Source organism: Paramormyrops kingsleyae, chromosome 24, assembly GCF_048594095.1.
Source record: "Paramormyrops kingsleyae isolate MSU_618 chromosome 24, PKINGS_0.4, whole genome shotgun sequence".
Taxonomy (NCBI): Eukaryota; Metazoa; Chordata; class Actinopteri; order Osteoglossiformes; family Mormyridae; genus Paramormyrops; species Paramormyrops kingsleyae.
Window position 1 is genome coordinate 2,656,617 of NC_132820.1, and position 18,067 is coordinate 2,674,683.

The following is an 18,067-nucleotide window of genomic DNA, read 5'->3' on the forward strand; positions in this document are numbered from 1 at the left end:
CGATGGAGAGCGACAGAAAGCGACGGAAAGCAGCCAAGAGCGACAGAGAGCGATGGAACGCGACAGAGAGGCGGCTATGTGCTGAACACGGACACCGGGCCCCTGCCCTGGAAGGCGGCTGTAGGCTGAACACGGACACCGGGCCCCTGCCCTGGAAGGCGGCTGTGCGCTGAACACGGACACCGGGCCCCTGCCCTGGAAGGTGGCTGTAGGCTGAACACGGACACCGGGCCCCTGCCCTGGAAGGCGGCTGTGCGCTGAACACGGACACCGGGCCCCTGCCCTGGAAGGCGGCTGTAGGCTGAACACGGACACGCATGGAGACCAGAGTAACTTCAGCACCAAGGACAGCAGCTCCTTCCTGCTAGCCTGTCCTTACGCAGCAGGATTACACAGTGCTGTCTGCAGGGGGCGCTACATCGAGGCAGGAAAATAGTACTGCGTGAATGAAGAATAATGGGAAAGAGGACAAATGAATGAAGCTGAGGCGTCCTGGAAAGAGGACGGGGTACAAAAGGGCAGCGGAATGGCCCTACAGACACGGGCGATGCGGGAAAGTTAAGTCTGAATATCCCACCTATCGTTCCTTCCATCTTGCATGCAACTTTTCCAGCAAAAGGTCACCTGAAACTTAGGCTAGAATAATGACATTTTATATGATTTTATTTGTGATTAACCTGAGGTGGTTATTTTTCCCCATATCAAGGTTTCAAAAAAGGCCCCCTAGAGGTTAAAGGTGACTTCCCATCTTCCCATGTTGCTTGACTGCTTAAATTGCTTTTGCAAGTAAAATATGGCCTTCTGGATCTTTCCTGAGGAAGCCTGCTCCGTCTTCCGGGTCCACGTCACACCTTCAGTCACTCTACGTTTCCCAGTGGTAACGGCTTTGTCACTATCTGTGATGTCTGCTGCTAAGTTCTGCTGCTCCAGACCTACTCGAAATGTCGCTAGATCCCACATCGTGCACGGCGAAGTAGCGGCACTGGGAGAGTCGGTACGATAATGGAGCGAGTCGAGCGTGAATCTGCATGCGAGAGACTTTCGGGTTCAGACTCACGTCTGCGCTGAATATCGACCGGCTCACTGTGCACATAGTGTCTGATGTAAGGGCACAAATTCCTTAAATGCATGGATCTGAAGTTATCTGCTGAAATTAGCAGCACATGATCAAGCAGAGTCAGTACAGTTTCTGTCAATATCCATGCATCAATTTTCCAAGCATTATCTGAATGAATGTCTTTATAAATTACAGTTTCCGACTGTCAGCTTTCCGAAAACGTTACCCAGCATGCCGTGCATTTACTACTAACCACAGACGGACATCGTGCCGTTACGGAAATAAAGCTTCGTTTGGGTGATGAAATTTCAGGCGTTATCCAGGCTTACCTGTGACCGGGGCCTCAATGTCCAGCATGGTCTTCTCCTGCCGCAGGATGGCGGCGCCCTCGTTGATGATGCGTAGGGCCACGGCCTCCTCCACGCGGCCCTCCTTGGTCAGGTGGGCCTTCAGCAGGTCCACACGGGGCTTCCCCTCGCTGTCGAACACCTCCTTCATGGTGAGCCGATGGCTCAGGGGGAAGGGCACAGCTGGGGGGGGGGAGGGAGGGGGGCACAATGAAAACAAGAGTGAGCCCCCGAGGAGAAAGGCAGATGTCGAGATTCATTTCTCTTACATGAGATCCCCATCACTGCAACACTTCCTACTCTGACCCGTGACAAATCCCCAAAAAACTCACAGATGGCTCAGTCGGATCTAAAAAACAGATCTCAGCTGGGGCTTCACTCAAAGTATCTCCTGACACGAAATGCCATCATTGAAGAGAGAGTCTCCCCTGAGACCCATACTGTACATCACGAGTCTTATAAATCCTCGATTGTCATGTAACTGGCTAATATCTCATCTTTGCATCTCCTTTTTTATAGTGTTTGTTTTTCCAGCAGCAAATGTGGGAGAAATTATTCTGACAGCAAAGACACTGTACCGTGATATAAATAACATCCAGAGCTTCTCCCAAGAAATAAAACAGACGGATCTGCGCGATAAAACCTCCTTTGGGATAGGAATATAGACGGGATTAGAGAAGTGTGGAACGAAATATACACAGCAGAAAGGGGCCAAATAACCGAGAGACGCGCCACTCAGGCAAGGATACGGAAAGACGTGCGTGTGGATGTACGGCTGCACATACACACCGACGGCCGTGTTACTGAAACGCGCGGAAGAAGATGACGTCGCCATACAAACAAGATACACATCGACGAATGTGCAGCATGCGCGCAGCGTCGCTGAGATGGAGCAGCTGAAACTGTATGGGAATCGGGCGATCCGAAAAGACGGCAGCGTCAGCAAATACTAAATAATAAATACGTGACTTGGGGGAAGGAGTGAAGCCTTACGAGGGTAATGAGGCCAGGCGCCGAATGTGATTACAGCTCCGGAGGAAGGAGCCCCTGGTGAATCGAGAGCGGTGCATCTGTGTTTCGATGTACACCGTCTTCGTGAGCGACTTCTGTAGCTACTATTACTGTATTTATGCCACGACTTTTATATACGGTGTCTATAATAACGATTAACAAAAGATTAATCCATCTTACAATAATTCGTCAAGAACTGGATCCTGGTAAGGCCTTCTAGGGTAGAGCACAGATTGGAGGTACTCATACCCAATAAGAACACAATCCCCAGCAGGGAGTGGAGGCAGGACTGAAACCTCCAACTCCAGAGACCAGAGGCAACCTTGCTACACATAATCCCCTGCACCGCCCCTATGACTAGCTATCCAATCAATCGATACATCAATCAATCTATTAACCAATAAACTGAAACAGAATCTTCCACTTAGAATTGCAATATTCAGCGGAATTTCGAGCTCAGGTTTTATTTATTTAGAAGACGGTTTTATCGAAAAACATTGTGAAAGTGAGATAGCATATTGCAAGCGTAGTCTCAACTTTATACCACACCTCAGGATCCCATTTATACTTTATGTTTCGTATAACAGGAAACTGCCTAGTGAAGGCCTAGCAGAGGCCAAACAGAGGCCTAGCGGAGGCCAAACAGAGGCCTAGCAGAGGCCAAACAGAGGCCTAGAAGAGGCCTAAAACAGAGGCCTAGAAGAGGCCTAAAACAGAGGCCTAGAAGAGGCCTAAAACAGAGGCCTAGAAGAGGCCTAAAATTGGCCTAGCAGAGGCCAAACAGAGGCCTAAAATTGGCCTAGCGGAGGCCAGGTGGAGGCCTAGCAGGGGCCAAACAGAGGCCTAACAGAGGCCTAACAGAGGCCTAGCAGCGGCCTAGGGGATGGTTTTGAAACATTGGGCCTAGTGCCTTCTGATGTGCCACTCTGCTCCATGGAAAATGAAGTTCTGCAAAACAGAGTGGTCACACTTCTGGTAATAGTTTGGGTTTTGCCTAACGTGGTAATGTGTTCCGAAAGGGTGGGAAAATAACAGAACAAAACGGGTGCTCTGAGCAGACCTGATACAGACCCAACGGTTAGGCTCCGCCCACGTGGCCTCATCACCAAGGCGACTGTTAAAACAGGGAACAGCTGGCTGGCTGCATGCCGGACCCATCAGAACACCGCTAATTAGCAGCAGTTCACTGACTCATCCTCCAAGAAGCTCAGGATCCATCAAACTTTTCAGCACCACTCAGTTAATTAGATACTTAGAAAAGTTTGTTTTGATGAGTAAAGGGTCAATCAGCTGCTGTGTGCAGCGCCGTGAGATTCGTGTGCGTCAGCAAATAAAGCCTAGCTATGGTGTGTGACGGGTGCAGTTCGCTCTTTTTTATCCATCTATCTATCCGTAAGATTTACACAGATGCTTATCTAGCATTAGGAGGTGGTCTTTCCCAGCAAGAACATGCAGAACCCGAGGTGTGAGGCCCTAAACACAGTGAGAACATGCAGAACCCGAGGTGTGTGGCCCTAAACACAGTGAGAACATGCAGAACCCGAGGTGTGAGGCCCTAAACACAGTGAGAACATGCAGAACCCAAGGTGTGAGACCCTAAACATGGCAAGAACAAAACCCGAGGTGCAAAGCCCCAAACACAGCAAGAACAGAACAGATGCAAGACCAAAATGGTAAATAACCAGTAGCCCACCATTACATGGCTAAGCCAGTAATTCCACACAATATTGTTTTTATTCCGGCTTTACTAAGTGCCTCATTGTAGGTTCATAGGCAGAATGTGCCTTGTGCTTTAATCTGCACTGTATGTTTCAGAGAATCTTCTCACACTGGGCGTACCTAAATGGTGACACATTGACAGTGTATTCGCAAGATGAAAGCCTTATCACCAAGAAGACGATGTGCTTGCAATAATGGAAATAAACAAGTCAGGTTAAACCATCCAACCATCCATCCATCTTCTAGATAATCTCTCATCTAGTACTGGTTTGTCCATCCGGTTACATCACTGAAACCAGTATAACTACAGTGACCCAGTGTGTCTCTTCGAGTGATAAACACACGCAGCATCTATGGGCAATAAAACAAGGCAGCGATCCTGAATCCTCCCTGAGATGCCTTTTATGGGTACGGCGAGGAGGCCTGCGAGGAGGCCTGCGAGGAGGCCTGCCCGCGGCTCCCTTTCCATCCTCGGTCTGAATCTCGCGTAGGTCCGAAAGCACCCTGTGGAACACATTGAGGGAGGTCAGAGGCAGCCGGCGGGGGGGGCACATCTCGCTGCTTGAGTGGGCGGCTTGCGAGGACGCGACGCAGCCGCCGGGCCAGAGCGAGGTTCGGAGCAGTCCGGGTCTCTCCCAGGAGGCCAGCGAGAACTTCCTGAGAGTGAGAAAGCTGAGCTAAAACCTGAGGCAGCTACGAAAGGTGGCGAACAGCCCCCCCACTTCACTTAGTGAAACTCACCGGGTTCTTCTAAGGCTCCTAAACAGCCGCCCAGTCGTGAGGCACTGGGATCCACGGGAACGCCTGGGGATCGTGTCCTTCCTTTTCCCTAGCAACCGCTTGACAACCACTGTTTACTTTTTTTAGCTCACGGCACTAAATGGACCCAGGGGTATTAGAGCTGTTTTTTACGGTTCCCGGCAAGACGCCACTTTGAAACTGACGCTGTGAAACAAGCCAGTAATATTTGTTTGGCTAGACTGCCAACCAGTAATAGATAAAAAATAACTTTTAATTTTGGCTGCAAGAAAACTGTGGAGATGTTTTCTGTCATTAAAGAATACTCCAGTTGAATGAATGCTGTCACTAATGTACATAATCTCATCCATCCTGGTGAGGAGGGAGTGAGGTGTCGGGTTTCACAGGCTGTCTGGCTGTCATGGTGAATCCCGACGATCCCTGTGTTTGGACTAAACATTCATCCTGAGTAGACTTTCCCGCAGCAACTGGACCAAAGAGGGCATTGACCCTTAACCCGGTCCTGTAACTCAACAAGAATAGTAATTGTGTCCGTTTGTTTCAGCCGGAGCAGAAGGATTAGCTTTTCTTTCGATCAATAAACAGGCAATTGAGGTGGTTTGCTGTCTGCTCCCCGGCAGGTGGACATCGCTGTCCCCAGCAGACATTCCTGTTAATCACAGGGACTTTTCAGGCCGGTAAGTAACTCCATCCGTCCCGCCTCAACATCAGCACTCCTAGAGCTTAAGCGTCGATTCCCTCCGAGCGTGTGCATTAGCCGCAGGGAAGCGAACGGTACACAGCAGCAGCAAGAAGCACTATAATGCCTCGGTTTTGCTTCACTTTCTTTGTTTTGGATCCCTGTGACGTTGCTAGAAATCAAGATGCAGGGAGTATAACAACACAGACACATACGCTGCCCTCCGATGGCTTTCCATCAACGGGGCGGCACGTGCCCCTGACTTGACTGTGGTTTCCCAGCTTACTGATACTGGAATATTGTAGGCAACAGCCTAACGCAGAGCCGAAGCACAGCCCTGTTACCGCACATGACCACAGGGGGGCGACATAGAGCAAACCTCCAAACGGAGGTTATACGCAGACTGTGACAGATTTCCCAGAATCCCTTTCTGCAATCTGTTGTTTCCTATAGATTGAGCTACATCACTGCGTGGGATGGCTGCTTTGCCCCCTCCCGAGAAGAACCACCATGCACCCTCTTGTCTCAGGCCAGGCTGTCAACAAATAAGGGTCTCATGCAGAGAGCCCTCAGTGGACTCGCCTCCCACACATAGGTTCTCATCCTACTTCTGACAGTCGCGGGCACTTCCTCCTGAGCGGCAGCTGGCCGCAAGGCCACCCTCCCCCCCAGGTTCCCGAGCGAGGATCCAAGAAGCCCAACACTACGTCTCGCTTTTGTTGGCCACGTTCCAGTCAGGTGACTAGCCTACGTATCTGTCAGCCACACAGTAATCCGTCCCGGAATTTGTCACACAATTGATCAAGAAAGCTAACGCTAACTGCTAACCGCAGGAGGTCATGGCTATGATGCAACGAACTGAAATGCGAGGCGCATTAGCTAAAGCAGCAAGCCCGCACACCTGTGCAGATACATCGCAGCCGGAGCTGACCGCAGACAAAATCGCAGACAGAAACGCAGACAAAACCGATGTCTGCAAACAAAACCGATGTCTGCAAACAAAATCAATGTCATAGCATGTAAGTGTTGTTAGTTCAATGGCTATAACGTGTAGAATGTATGACTATTTATAACTAAGTTACAAAATACATTTTTGTTCCAGGTAAATAACCTTTTCAGACTCCATACATCCATCATCCATCCATTTATCCTGGTCAGGATCAGAGGAAACTGGAGGCCTACCCTGGTCTGTGGACCCGGGCTGGGAAGACCCCAGATAGGGTGGTGACAGGATTAGACCCCACAACCCTGTCTGTGGACCCCGGGCTGGGGAAGACCGCAGATAGGGTGGCGACAGGATTAGACCCCACAACCCTGGTCTGTGGACCCCGGGCTGGGGAAGACCGCAGATAGGGTGGCGACAGGATTAGACCCCACAACCCTGGTCTGTGGACCCCGGGCTGGGAAGACCCCAGACAGGGTGGCGACAGGATTAGACCCCACAACCCTGGTCTGTGGACCCCGGGCTGGGAAGACCCCAGATAGGGTGGCGACAGGATTAGACCCCACAACCCTGGTCTGTGGACCCCGGGCTGGGGAAGACCGCAGATAGGATGGTGGCAGGATTAGACCCCACAACCCTGCAGGCTCAGCCATCATGCCCCTCTTTTCCAGATTCTTCAGGATAAGTCGTATAATTTTCTGCTTCTGACTATGATTCTCCAAGGATCTGCTCTCAGCAACATGTGAGGCTGGTGTTCAGGCATGTGTTCTCAGCAATGCGTGAGGCTGGTGTTCAGGCATGTGTTCTCAGCAATGCGTGAGGCTGGTGTTCAGGCATGTGTTCTCAGCAATGCGTGAGGCTGGTGTTCAGCCATGTGCTCTCAGCAATGCGTGAGGCTGGTGTTCAGCCATGTGTTCTCAGCAATGCGTGAGGCTGGTGTTCAGCCATGTGTTCTCAGCAATGCGTGAGGCTGGTGTTCAGCCATGTGCTCTCAGCAATGCGTGAGGCTGGTGTTCAGCCATGTGTTCTCAGCAATGCGTGAGGCTGGTGTTCAGGCATGTGTTCTCAGCAATGCGTGAGGCTGGTGTTCAGCCATGTGTTCTCAGCAATGCGTGAGGCTGGTGTTCAGCCATGTGCTCTCAGCAATGCGTGAGGCTGGTGTTCAGCCATGTGTTCTCAGCAATGCGTGAGGCTGGTGTTCAGCCATGTGTTCTCAGCAATGCGTGAGGCTGGTGTTCAGCCATGTGCTCTCAGCAATGCGTGAGGCTGGTGTTCAGCCATGTGTTCTCAGCAATGCGTGAGGCTGGTGTTCAGCCATGTGTTCTCAGCAATGCGTGAGGCTGGTGTTCAGCCATGTGTTCTCAGCAATGCGTGAGGCTGGCGTTCAGGCTCTTCATTACTGTAGCGAGGGATTCCAGCTGCATGGAGAGCTAACCCCGCCAGACCGCCCTGCGGATACAAGGTGACGTCGCTCATTAGCTCACCGTGGAAACACAGGCTTACTGCAGCGGCCAGTTATGGTGACAATGCCCCTGATATGGTTTACACGCTGACACCTCCATGCAGGGATCTGGGGGATGCTGTTTTATCCTACTCTGCACTACTTTTAATTTTTTTGTTCAGTTTTGGGCATGGGGGGGGATCCAATTTGGCTTATTAATCTAACAGGACCGCTCCCACATGGGACCCCCACCAGAACACTTTTCTACAGAGATACACCACCTACACTAAGACAGGGAGGGAGAGAAGGAGAGAGAGAAAGAGGGAGAGGGAAGGAAAGCAAGAGGGGGGGAGCGATCGTCACGGAGACAGCACTGCCTCCTCTTGCTTCCTCAGAGCTATCTGGAGCCGTGGCGGACGTTGCCGTGGCAACCGCAGCCAGCCATTGGACGGCCGCCAAACTGTGAGGGCTGCGGTCCTGCGCTCACTGTACATGCGACCACATGCACACAGATCACTGCACAGGCTGTACACAGCACAGGGCTCCTGTGCACTCACTGTTCATTTGGCCACACAATCATGAATCACAGCACAGGCTGCACCCAGCACAGGGCTGATGCTCTAACTGTACATGTGATTGCACATCTTACATACACGGATCACAGCACAGGCTGTACACAGCACAGAGCTGACACACGCTCACTGTACATGTGACCACACACGCATGGATCACAGCACAGGCTGCGCTCACTGTACATGCAACCATATGCACAGCATAGGCTGTACACAGCACAAGGTTGACGCTCTCACTGTACATGCGACCCCACACGCACAGATTACAGCACAGGCCGCAGCAGCACAGGGCTGATGCAAGCTCTCTGTACATGCGACCACACATGCATGGATAACAGCTCACTGTTCATGTAAGCATATGCACACGGATCACGGCACAGGGCTCATGTGCTCTTACTGTACACACACTCACACCTTCCAACCCTCAGGCTGCTGCTCTTGCAATTAATCTCACTCAAAAAAAAAGCAATATTCAGTGTGCAGCCTCTTATAGCTCTTTTTTGGGAAATTTTTCAGCCGTATTTTCCCATGGAACGTCCCATCTCAGGAACTCAGGAACACATTAAATCACCTCTTTTTCCAGCTCTACACGTTACAAACCGCCCCCACTGCTTCTAAAACCAATCCGTTCTGCATCCCTACTTCTCAGCAAAAACGACACACAGCCCCGGATCCTAAAACTAAAACTCCACACTTCGCACCCACACACTAATTACCGCCTCCCCTCTGCTGAGCCGTTGCCGGGACCGCACTGGCCTCTGGGTGACGCTGGTCTCCCGCGCTTAATTTGGCAAAAGGCGGCCTTCCCTGCAGAAAACCATCGATCAGTCGGATTTAATTCGGGGAAATGCCCTCGACCGTGACGGCGACGCACAGAGCTTCCCCAGATCGCGGCACAGAGCTGAGGAACACGCAGGTCCTGTGATACGGGCCGTGCGACCAGAATCCGCAAATGCAGGATGACAGGTCCTGGTGCGGCCAGTGAGCTGAGGGCGGGGTGACAGATTTTAGAGATGCGCAGAGTGATGTCGATGGAAGCTCACTGCAGATAGAGCGATGCAGCCAGCAGACCTCTGCTGTCTGCCACACGAGGGACACATTAAATGTACATCTAGATGCTTGTCTTCCTCAGCAGACTTGGCACCCTATAGAAGTGAATAATTGTTATACAGGAAGTCACATGACGGAGGTGAATAACTGTATTACACAGGAAGTCACATGACGGAGGTGAATAACTGTATTACACAGGAAGTCACATGACGGAGGTGAATAACTGTATTACACTGGAAGCCACATGACGGAATCCCTCCAGCACAGCCAAGCATGGTAAGGTACAATGGACGGGATCTCCTAAACTTCCCAAAGTATAGCGGTGTCCCTTTTGGGACATGCTGACGTGAAGTTCCCTACTACTAGACATGCGATTTTGAAACCCGGACGTGTTTCGCAGTGGAACAAAGCACTACCACTGGAAGTAATGGCATTTCAGGCTCTGTGGTTTTTCAACCTGCCTGCATACTCAGAAGCCATATGCAGGAGATTAAAGACCCCCGATGTATCGGCCGGCTGCCGGTGTCCAAGTGAAACACGTTTAATGCACGTCGTGGCTCATAACACACTGTCCTGGATCACGACAAGCAACGTTCAGCAATTACCATTCAGCAAGCTTTCCTCTGAGGACACCACAAGCAGCCATCTGTAACAGTCTACATGAGTAACACACTACCACAGTGTTTTCCAATCCAGCCCTCAGGGACCTTCAGACAGTCCACGTTATTGCTTCTTCCCAGGTTCCGCCAAGAGCTAGGAGGGGGCAAAGATGTGGACCGGCTGGAAAGATGTGGGCCGGATTGGGAAACACTGCACTAGCATGTTAGCCCTTGTTATAGAGTCGGATTAATAGCACTTAAGTACTGTGATACACGTCCCTCATAAAATCGCCATAACATCAGCGCTAATAAAGTTTAATGCCCAAAAGTAGTTAGAAGTGGGTCAGGTTGGACCAGCTCCTGTTTACAAAGGCATGGGTGACAAGGTGGCCCAGTGGGTGGCTTTGGGCCCTCACACCTCCAGGGTCACGGGTTCGACTCCCGCCCGGCTTGGCGTGTGTGTGGAGTTTTCTACAACCGCTGAGCCTGGAGTCTGTCCCAGGACATACAGGGTAGAATATAAGCTGGAGAGGGTGCCAGCCCGTCACAGAGCCCAGGAACACACGGTCAACATCGAACGACCGTTTACAGACACCGATTCAGTGAAGCTGCACGTATTTGGACCGCAGCAACTAAGATTACGCAGCCCATGGCGCTGGAGTACATCTTACACAACAATCTCTTTACGTTCTTTTATTTAACAGTCGCTTTTGTCCGACATACAAGCAAGGTAGACGGTACATATCAGGCATACAGCTGTCAAAAAAATCAGCCAGGGATAAGTGTGACTAGGCTGAGCTTCCAGTGAGTAACCAGGAACAAGTTCAGCATGAGCCAGGCAATGTTACAAACATAAGTAAGAACATAATGAGAGCTATCAAATCAAAGACAAGTGGAGAACAGCATTTAGGATACGAGACCAGTTAAGGAATGATGAGACAGCATATCTGACACTGGCCCCACCTAGTTGTGGGTGTGACTTCATTTGACTCCACCTTCCTGTGGGTGGGTCTAACTTTGGCCACACCCCCAGGTGCGGGTTTAAGCTTTGTATCTGAGCGAGCACCCTCTGATAGACCAGAGGCATGCGGTCCAGATAAGCTGGTGGCTGACACCTGCCCCCGGTGCCATCAAAGTCCAAGTTTCTGGGTCAGGTGTCTGGTTGGATGCAGCATTGAATTTACTACCCAGTACAAGTCACAGCTGCAGAAAGAGCCAACTCCAAATGAGGCAAAATACAAAAACGGAAGTCAAGAGCAGGTGAGCAGTGGTGCGTCCACATCAAGCATCTGTGGTTGGGCTTTTTGGATTGGTTGAGTGTTCACTAGTTTTGCACTAAGCATTTGCAGACCCAAGACCCGTTTATATAGGGTAATTCTAGGATTGGGGCTGGGAAATCTGATCGTGGATCAGCATAGGAGCTTGCTGGCTTTAAAATGCTTACATTTCCAACTCTGCCTTGCGACCCTTTCAGAACTTTGGGTCACGACCTCTGGGTTGAGAACCGCTGCCCTACAGTGTGTGTGTCTTTGTGTAACACAGAAAACAGGTGACACGTGCATGAAAACTCAAAATGCCAGCGAAGGAAGAATAAAACGAGGTTCAGAGGTTAACGCCTTCCTAGGAGAAAGGCTGCGTGGGCGTGTCTGTGTAGGATGATCAGAAAGCGTCTAGAGCGGACATCAGGTCACATGACCCGAGTTACGGCCCGGCGGGAAGTGCAGGAGTTTGTGTAGCAACAACCAAAACAGATGATGTCATCGTCAGCTGATCTGCTGTTAAACCGTGGAATATAGAGGCGGAGAGCCTTAGTCAAAGGCCACTCTCCAGGCACGTCGAGAGTCAGCATACATCTTGCTGCTCCCTCCCTTTCTCCTCCCGCTCCTTCGCTCCACCGCACCCCCACACTTCGGGGACGAGGAGTTATGCAAGAGGCCTCTGTGTAGCGGAACAACCGCTGTAAACCGACGCTTCGATTATTCACCTGCAGTGCTAAATAAAGCTCTAGAGAGCGGGAGAGTGGAAAGAAAGCAAAAAACCCCGCGGACAGCCCAGCGAGCGGCTCGGCCCGGTGCTCCGAGGGCCCACCCACGCGTCATCGACCCGGTCCCGCTATGGCCGGCATCGCGGCCGGCGCTGCCCGAACGAGCGGGCATGGTGACGCAAACGCGGACCGACAGGCCCCCCGCTGCTCTAACCAGCTAACGGTCTGCCGCCAGGCATCCGGGGGCTTTTCTCAGCAGCCGTGAGACGCATGCATGGAGATCCAGACAAACATACACCAGCCTGAGCACACGTAGCTGTGCAGCCTTCCGCCATTTTTAGCTGGGAACCATAAATAGCTAAAAGTCAAGTGCTTAAGGAGATACAAAGCACTGTGGGGTCCTTAGATTGACCCCCCCCCCCCCCCCCCCCAACAACAGGGGTCCCCATCGATAATACTCAGCACTATGTCCAGGATCCTAAGATCGCACTCTGGAAAACAGACCTCAGAATGTCAGCGGTACACCTGTTGTCACCCCAGCCGCCTTTGTGCAAGGACCCCCCCACTCCTCGCCTGCCAGCACCCCATAAAAGAACATCTACTGCAGGAGCCAATGGAAATGCAGCTCTGTAATTTGGCCTGGATGGCTTTCATACCAAAAACACAGAACAAACTGCACCATTATAAAAAGACCACATAGGTTTGCTGCATAAGTGATCGGCAGTCGGGGGGGGGGGGGGGGGTTGTCAAGCCTTCAGAGGTGGGACAGACAGCAACCCCAGATACCATGTGACAATGCAGTGAGCCATGTGATGCGGCCCTGATAATGGAGCTGATCTGAGATGACAGCTATAGGGGGGAGGTGGTATTGCAGTAACACTGCCCTAGCAGTGTGTGATATATGTGAGACACACTGAATGCCAGAGGGTGAAGCTGACACACTGACTGCAGTGACACACTGACTAAACTGACACACTGACTGCAGTGACACACTGACTAAGCTGACACACTGACTGCAGTGACACACTGACTAAACTGACACTGAAACACTGACTGAACTGACACTGAGTCACTGACTGCTGTGACCCACTGACTGTACTGACACACAAACTAAACTGACACTGACCCATTGATTGCACCGACAGAACTGACACTGGCATGCTGACTGCACTGACACAGACACAATGACTGCAATGACACACTAACTGCACTGACAACACTGGCATTGACTGCACTGATACTGACACACAGACCAAACTGACACTGACTGAACTGACACAGAGACATTAACTGCAGTGACACACTGACTGCACTGACACTGACAGAGCTGACACTGACACATTGACACTAAACCTGACACACTGCCTGCACTGACACTTAGACTGATTGCACTGACACTGACAGAGCTGACACTGACACATTGATTGTAATGGGCTGATATTCTTTCAGTATTCTGCATAGTCCAAGCACAGCATTTTCTTCACCTTCAGGATGTATTGATTTTTGTGCCTTTTTCAAGGACATTCACCTTTTGAGTGAAGGAGTGAAAGTAGGAAAAGAGGGCAAAGGAAGGTGAGGGGAAAGTGTGTGTGTGTGGGGGGGGGGCAGCGTGAGCCAGGTGGCACATGCCTCTGACCCAGATTGGCTGCAAATCTTTGCAGGGCTTTTTTAAGTGCCGTTTAATGTCCCGAAATTAACACACAATCCAGTCAATAAGGACCATCTGTATACAAGCAGCAGAAACGTGCCCCCACACCCGGCCGCTGAGCGCTACTAAAACGACCTCGTCTGTAAGACAAACCAGCCGCCCGCCGCACCGAAATCGAGAACAACAAGCCACCCCCGTCTGACGCAGGAGCAGATATCGGCCATAAATCTGCGCCTTGAAGCCCCAGGAAAGACCGACCACCGCTCATCTGCCAGGGCGGGGGGTCCCCAGGCACCACTATCAAAACATTTCCCACATGGTGTTGCCATGGAGCGTCCTCCGAGATATGCATAGAAACCGGGTTCAGCTTGAGAGCGAGCTATCCGGGAGTCATGGAGACCCGATCTTATCAGCCGACTCCCCTTTTCCTTAAATGCATCTCGAGTTTGTGCGAAGTTCCTCCAGCAGCGCGCGGAGCATCGGCTTGATTTAAGGCCACGGCGAAGGCCGGCGATCGCTCATCTGATACTGGTCTCCCGCCTGGCATGGTGAAGAACCTCAGCTTTATACTGGTGGAGCGCCAACACGGCAAAGGGCTAATACCATGAATACCTACGCTGATTTTCATTTTTTTTTTTTTTAAAGACACAACACACACTTCAAGATATCATTAAAGCTAAAGCAAAGGTATTCACTGAGCAATGTTTACTCATTTTGACTCTGAACAAATAAGGAAGACATTTAGGAGGAAGACAATCCATTAGAGAACAGCAAACGGGAGCTTTTTACTGTGTGCGCAAGAGTTTATACATGCATATATAGCCCAGATCTTAGAAACTGCTACTGTGCTGTTTGCTTTAATGTAACTATTAACACCGAATTACAGCAGGAAGACAATGCATACATAGTTTCTTCTGCCTGGATTCAGGTCGTCTGAAAAAAGTCCTACATGATAATTAGTAGGGAAACCAAATCAAATACCTTAATTTCAATTAGTTCATTTGTGCACCTCAAGAAAAAATAACTCCTCTTTGTAGCGATAATAAATCATTCAGTTACCTAATTTTTCGAGTGCAATGAAGTATTAAGTAATCCAAGTAATTAAATAATGAATCAAAATTACACCAGATATTGTATTATTCAATACAGTGCAGCTTTTGTCTCAGTTTTCATTAGTAGAATGCTCAAAATACGTATGTTAAAACGAACAGACCAGGACAAAGAATGCCAGCGGAGAGGCGTCGAATTGTGCTATTCACACTAAACAAGCCCTTTTTTGCACAATGGACAGAGTATATAAAAAACTTGGTATGCTGGTGGGCATGCGCAGAACACACTGTAAAAATACGATAACACACACACACACACACACATATATATATATTTCACAAAAGCGACATTCCATATATCAAAGCATGATACTCAACAGAAGATACCAATTGCTTATCTTCTACATACAACGTACAGCCTGAATTGTGCAAACCACATTCCCTGTATAATTCATACAAACCAAAAATAAACCTTATTTCCTAAAGGTAAAGATTCACTCGCCTTTCAAACTCCCTTATTCGGCTGCCTATGCTTCATCTCAACTCTTTTCCAGACTAATCTCTAAATGTCTGTACCTAATTCCTATTGTTGGTTAAATACTGTCGAACTGTAGGCTACTTGAATCCGCAAAGCTTCTCACCCTTAATATCGAAATTAATTTCACTGTTACCGTTTTCACATCGCATTTTTCCTTGCCATTTGTTAGCGTTTATCTCTGAAAAGTCATCGACGTGTTGTTCCGTAAACTTGAACTGTACTGAGTGGACATGCTTCTCATTGCATGGAGCCGGTCCCCGAATTTGTTGCTGCGTTATGATATTATGAGACGGATACTATAAATCCGCCCTCCTTTCCGCCTCACTCACTTATATACAGCATATGTTGAGGGCGATTCACATATTTCTCCAGAACTCGCGTTTTGTAAGGTAGGTCTGCAGCCTTACGGTGGAAAGCTACAGTACAGCGTCGTGCTCCTGCGGACATGCAGACAACCACGCCAGACGGACAGCACCTCCCCTGGTCTTCAGTAATCTGGCAATGACCAGTATTAACTTTAATAACACTAACGATAATGTAAATTCACCAGCGAGTGCATACATATTACACAATTGCTTCTCTTTCAGAGCATCAAAAGTCAAAACCCAAATACCTAGGTAAGAATTGATTATTTGCTATATTAAAAGTGACAGTGTGCATTCACAATTGTCTTTCTCTAACGATACCACCAAAAATTGCGAAAGTTTTAAACGTTAAGACACCACATTTCTTTGAATCGCTCCTTAAAATGGCTTGGTCTCGGAATCGATTTCATTGCTACCAGACGAGCATGTCCGAAAATAATGGTTTTGCTTATAATTTTTTTTTTATCAGTTCCGCACAGTGAATGATGGCAGCGTAATGATTTACTACGAGGGTAACTACGATTAACAGGACAACACAACACAAATTCACACCTGGACGGTATACGGTTCCATTTATGCGGGCAATATTTTTTTACAGGCCACGTATAAGGATAACGGGAAGTCTTTCGTGATAGTACCGTAGTGACATTGAAGGAAATTTGCAGATCTGGTCGCAATACAATTCATTCAAGAGTCACAATGCGCTCCTTCGCTATATAGACTAACGGTCGCAGTTCCCAGCGCCTTAGCATCGGTGCCGTGTACGCAGAGAAACCGGCTTGGACCGCATAAATAACGTCAGATCCCAAAGATTCGTGCTGCAACATTTCACAGGGTCACCTGAGCTGACTTCCAGCTACATCTTTATGCACACACATTTCACCTATGCAAACCCCCAGTCTGCACCCGCGATCCTGCACCGTGCGAACAGATGCTTTGATGGAGGCGATTAAAGACCTCTGAGTCCTCTGACGAAAGGGGAAACCCCTCTTATCATAAATCTGGACACTACCTTTCTGTCTACCTTTCGATGTCATCGTCAGACGGAAAGACGTCTCATCGGAACTAAGACAATGATCGCCAAGTATTGTTCTCGGTCTTTCTTGCCCGCCTTTATGGCAGGTGTGGATGTCGCTGGCCGGTTGCGCTCCCTGTCACTCCGCCTGTGAAATCCTGCTGCATCACCGCCTCACGCAGCACCCGCAAAGACATCCAAAGAAACTCTGCCCCCACCCCCTCAACCCCCCCCACCTCAGAAAAAAAGAAATGAAACGCAGTCTGTAGGCATCCCGTCATCGCCAAGCATGTAATGCAGATGTAGAAACTATAATACCCCCCAAATCGATTCAACGAATTGTTCTGAAGTACGACAAAAAAATAATAACTGCAATGCAATCAAGCCCGATAGCAATATACAATGTAAACGACGCGCAACCTATTATATAACAATGCCCCTAAAATTACCAGTTGCTATTAATACTGAAACAATAGTAATTGAATACATGTTAAAATTGCACCTACATTTGACCACTCGTTCAGTGGCGTTTAACACCATGTCAACGTTAGACATCTTCATGAGCAGTTGCTCTGTCGAGGCGAACGTTTTTATTCCTCCGGCAGAAGTGACTGTTTATTCTTGGTTTGTTTTCGCTGGCGCGAGATGACGGTGCTGCAGGAGCATCACTCGGTGCGTCCCCCCTCCCCGCGTCTCACCGCCACCGGACCGGGGATGTCAGATGTCTGCCGCTACAATGCAAGGCTTCTGTGCTGGATTGTCGTGTGGGGGAGGATGGCAAGATGGAATGAGGAGGGGGCAGAGAGAGAGACAGAGGGAGAGAGAGGCGTTCAGTATTGGAGATCCTCACCAGCCCGATATGGCGAAGAGGGAACTCCCACGCAATAGCTTCCAGGGACTGCCTGATACTGCCATCAGGTGGAGGCAAGCCGGGGTTTCCCAGGCACGCGCCATGTTTTGCTATTACATGCGGCTCTCTTTGAACCTTGTGTATATAAATGGGGTGGAGGGGGGGGGGGGGCGTCCGTCGCCAGTCACAAGCTAGCTTTGCGTCGCATTTAAGGGAAAAGACGCTTTGCGGCAGAACGCGACACACACCTGACTCCACTTGTAGCCCAAGATCACAAAGCCAATGTAAATATTTACATCGCTGAATATGCCCCACATATGATTAATGTGAGGGGATTGTTTTTTACTTGTGATTTGATATAGGCCTGTCATTTTTTCACCGTCTTACTGTTCCTGATGTGATCCGGTCACCATAATAACACAGCGCAGACCACTCCCCTTG

The 18,067-nt window shown here is 49.7% G+C and overlaps 1 protein-coding gene across 3 annotated transcripts in view; it reads right to left on the minus strand.

Moving 5' to 3' along the window:
- LOC111836737 (protein phosphatase 3 catalytic subunit alpha-like) overlaps window positions 1-17,592 on the minus strand; it is a 44,456-nt gene extending 26,864 nt beyond the window's left edge. Inside the window, exons 1-2 of one of the 3 annotated variants that reach the window (XM_023798256.2) lie at window positions 17,283-17,592; window positions 1,387-1,587 (exon numbers count right to left, since the gene is read on the minus strand). In XM_023798256.2, the coding sequence (XP_023654024.1) occupies window positions 1,387-1,587; window positions 17,283-17,337 (256 nt within the window). In that variant the 5' untranslated portion in view covers window positions 17,338-17,592. Of the gene's footprint in view, window positions 1-1,386; window positions 1,588-15,529; window positions 15,649-16,773; window positions 16,950-17,282 lie in introns of those variants that run through there. The other 2 variants (XM_023798257.2, XM_023798258.2) reach the window with 2 other exon arrangements.
- Between the last annotated feature and the right edge of the window lie 475 nt (window positions 17,593-18,067).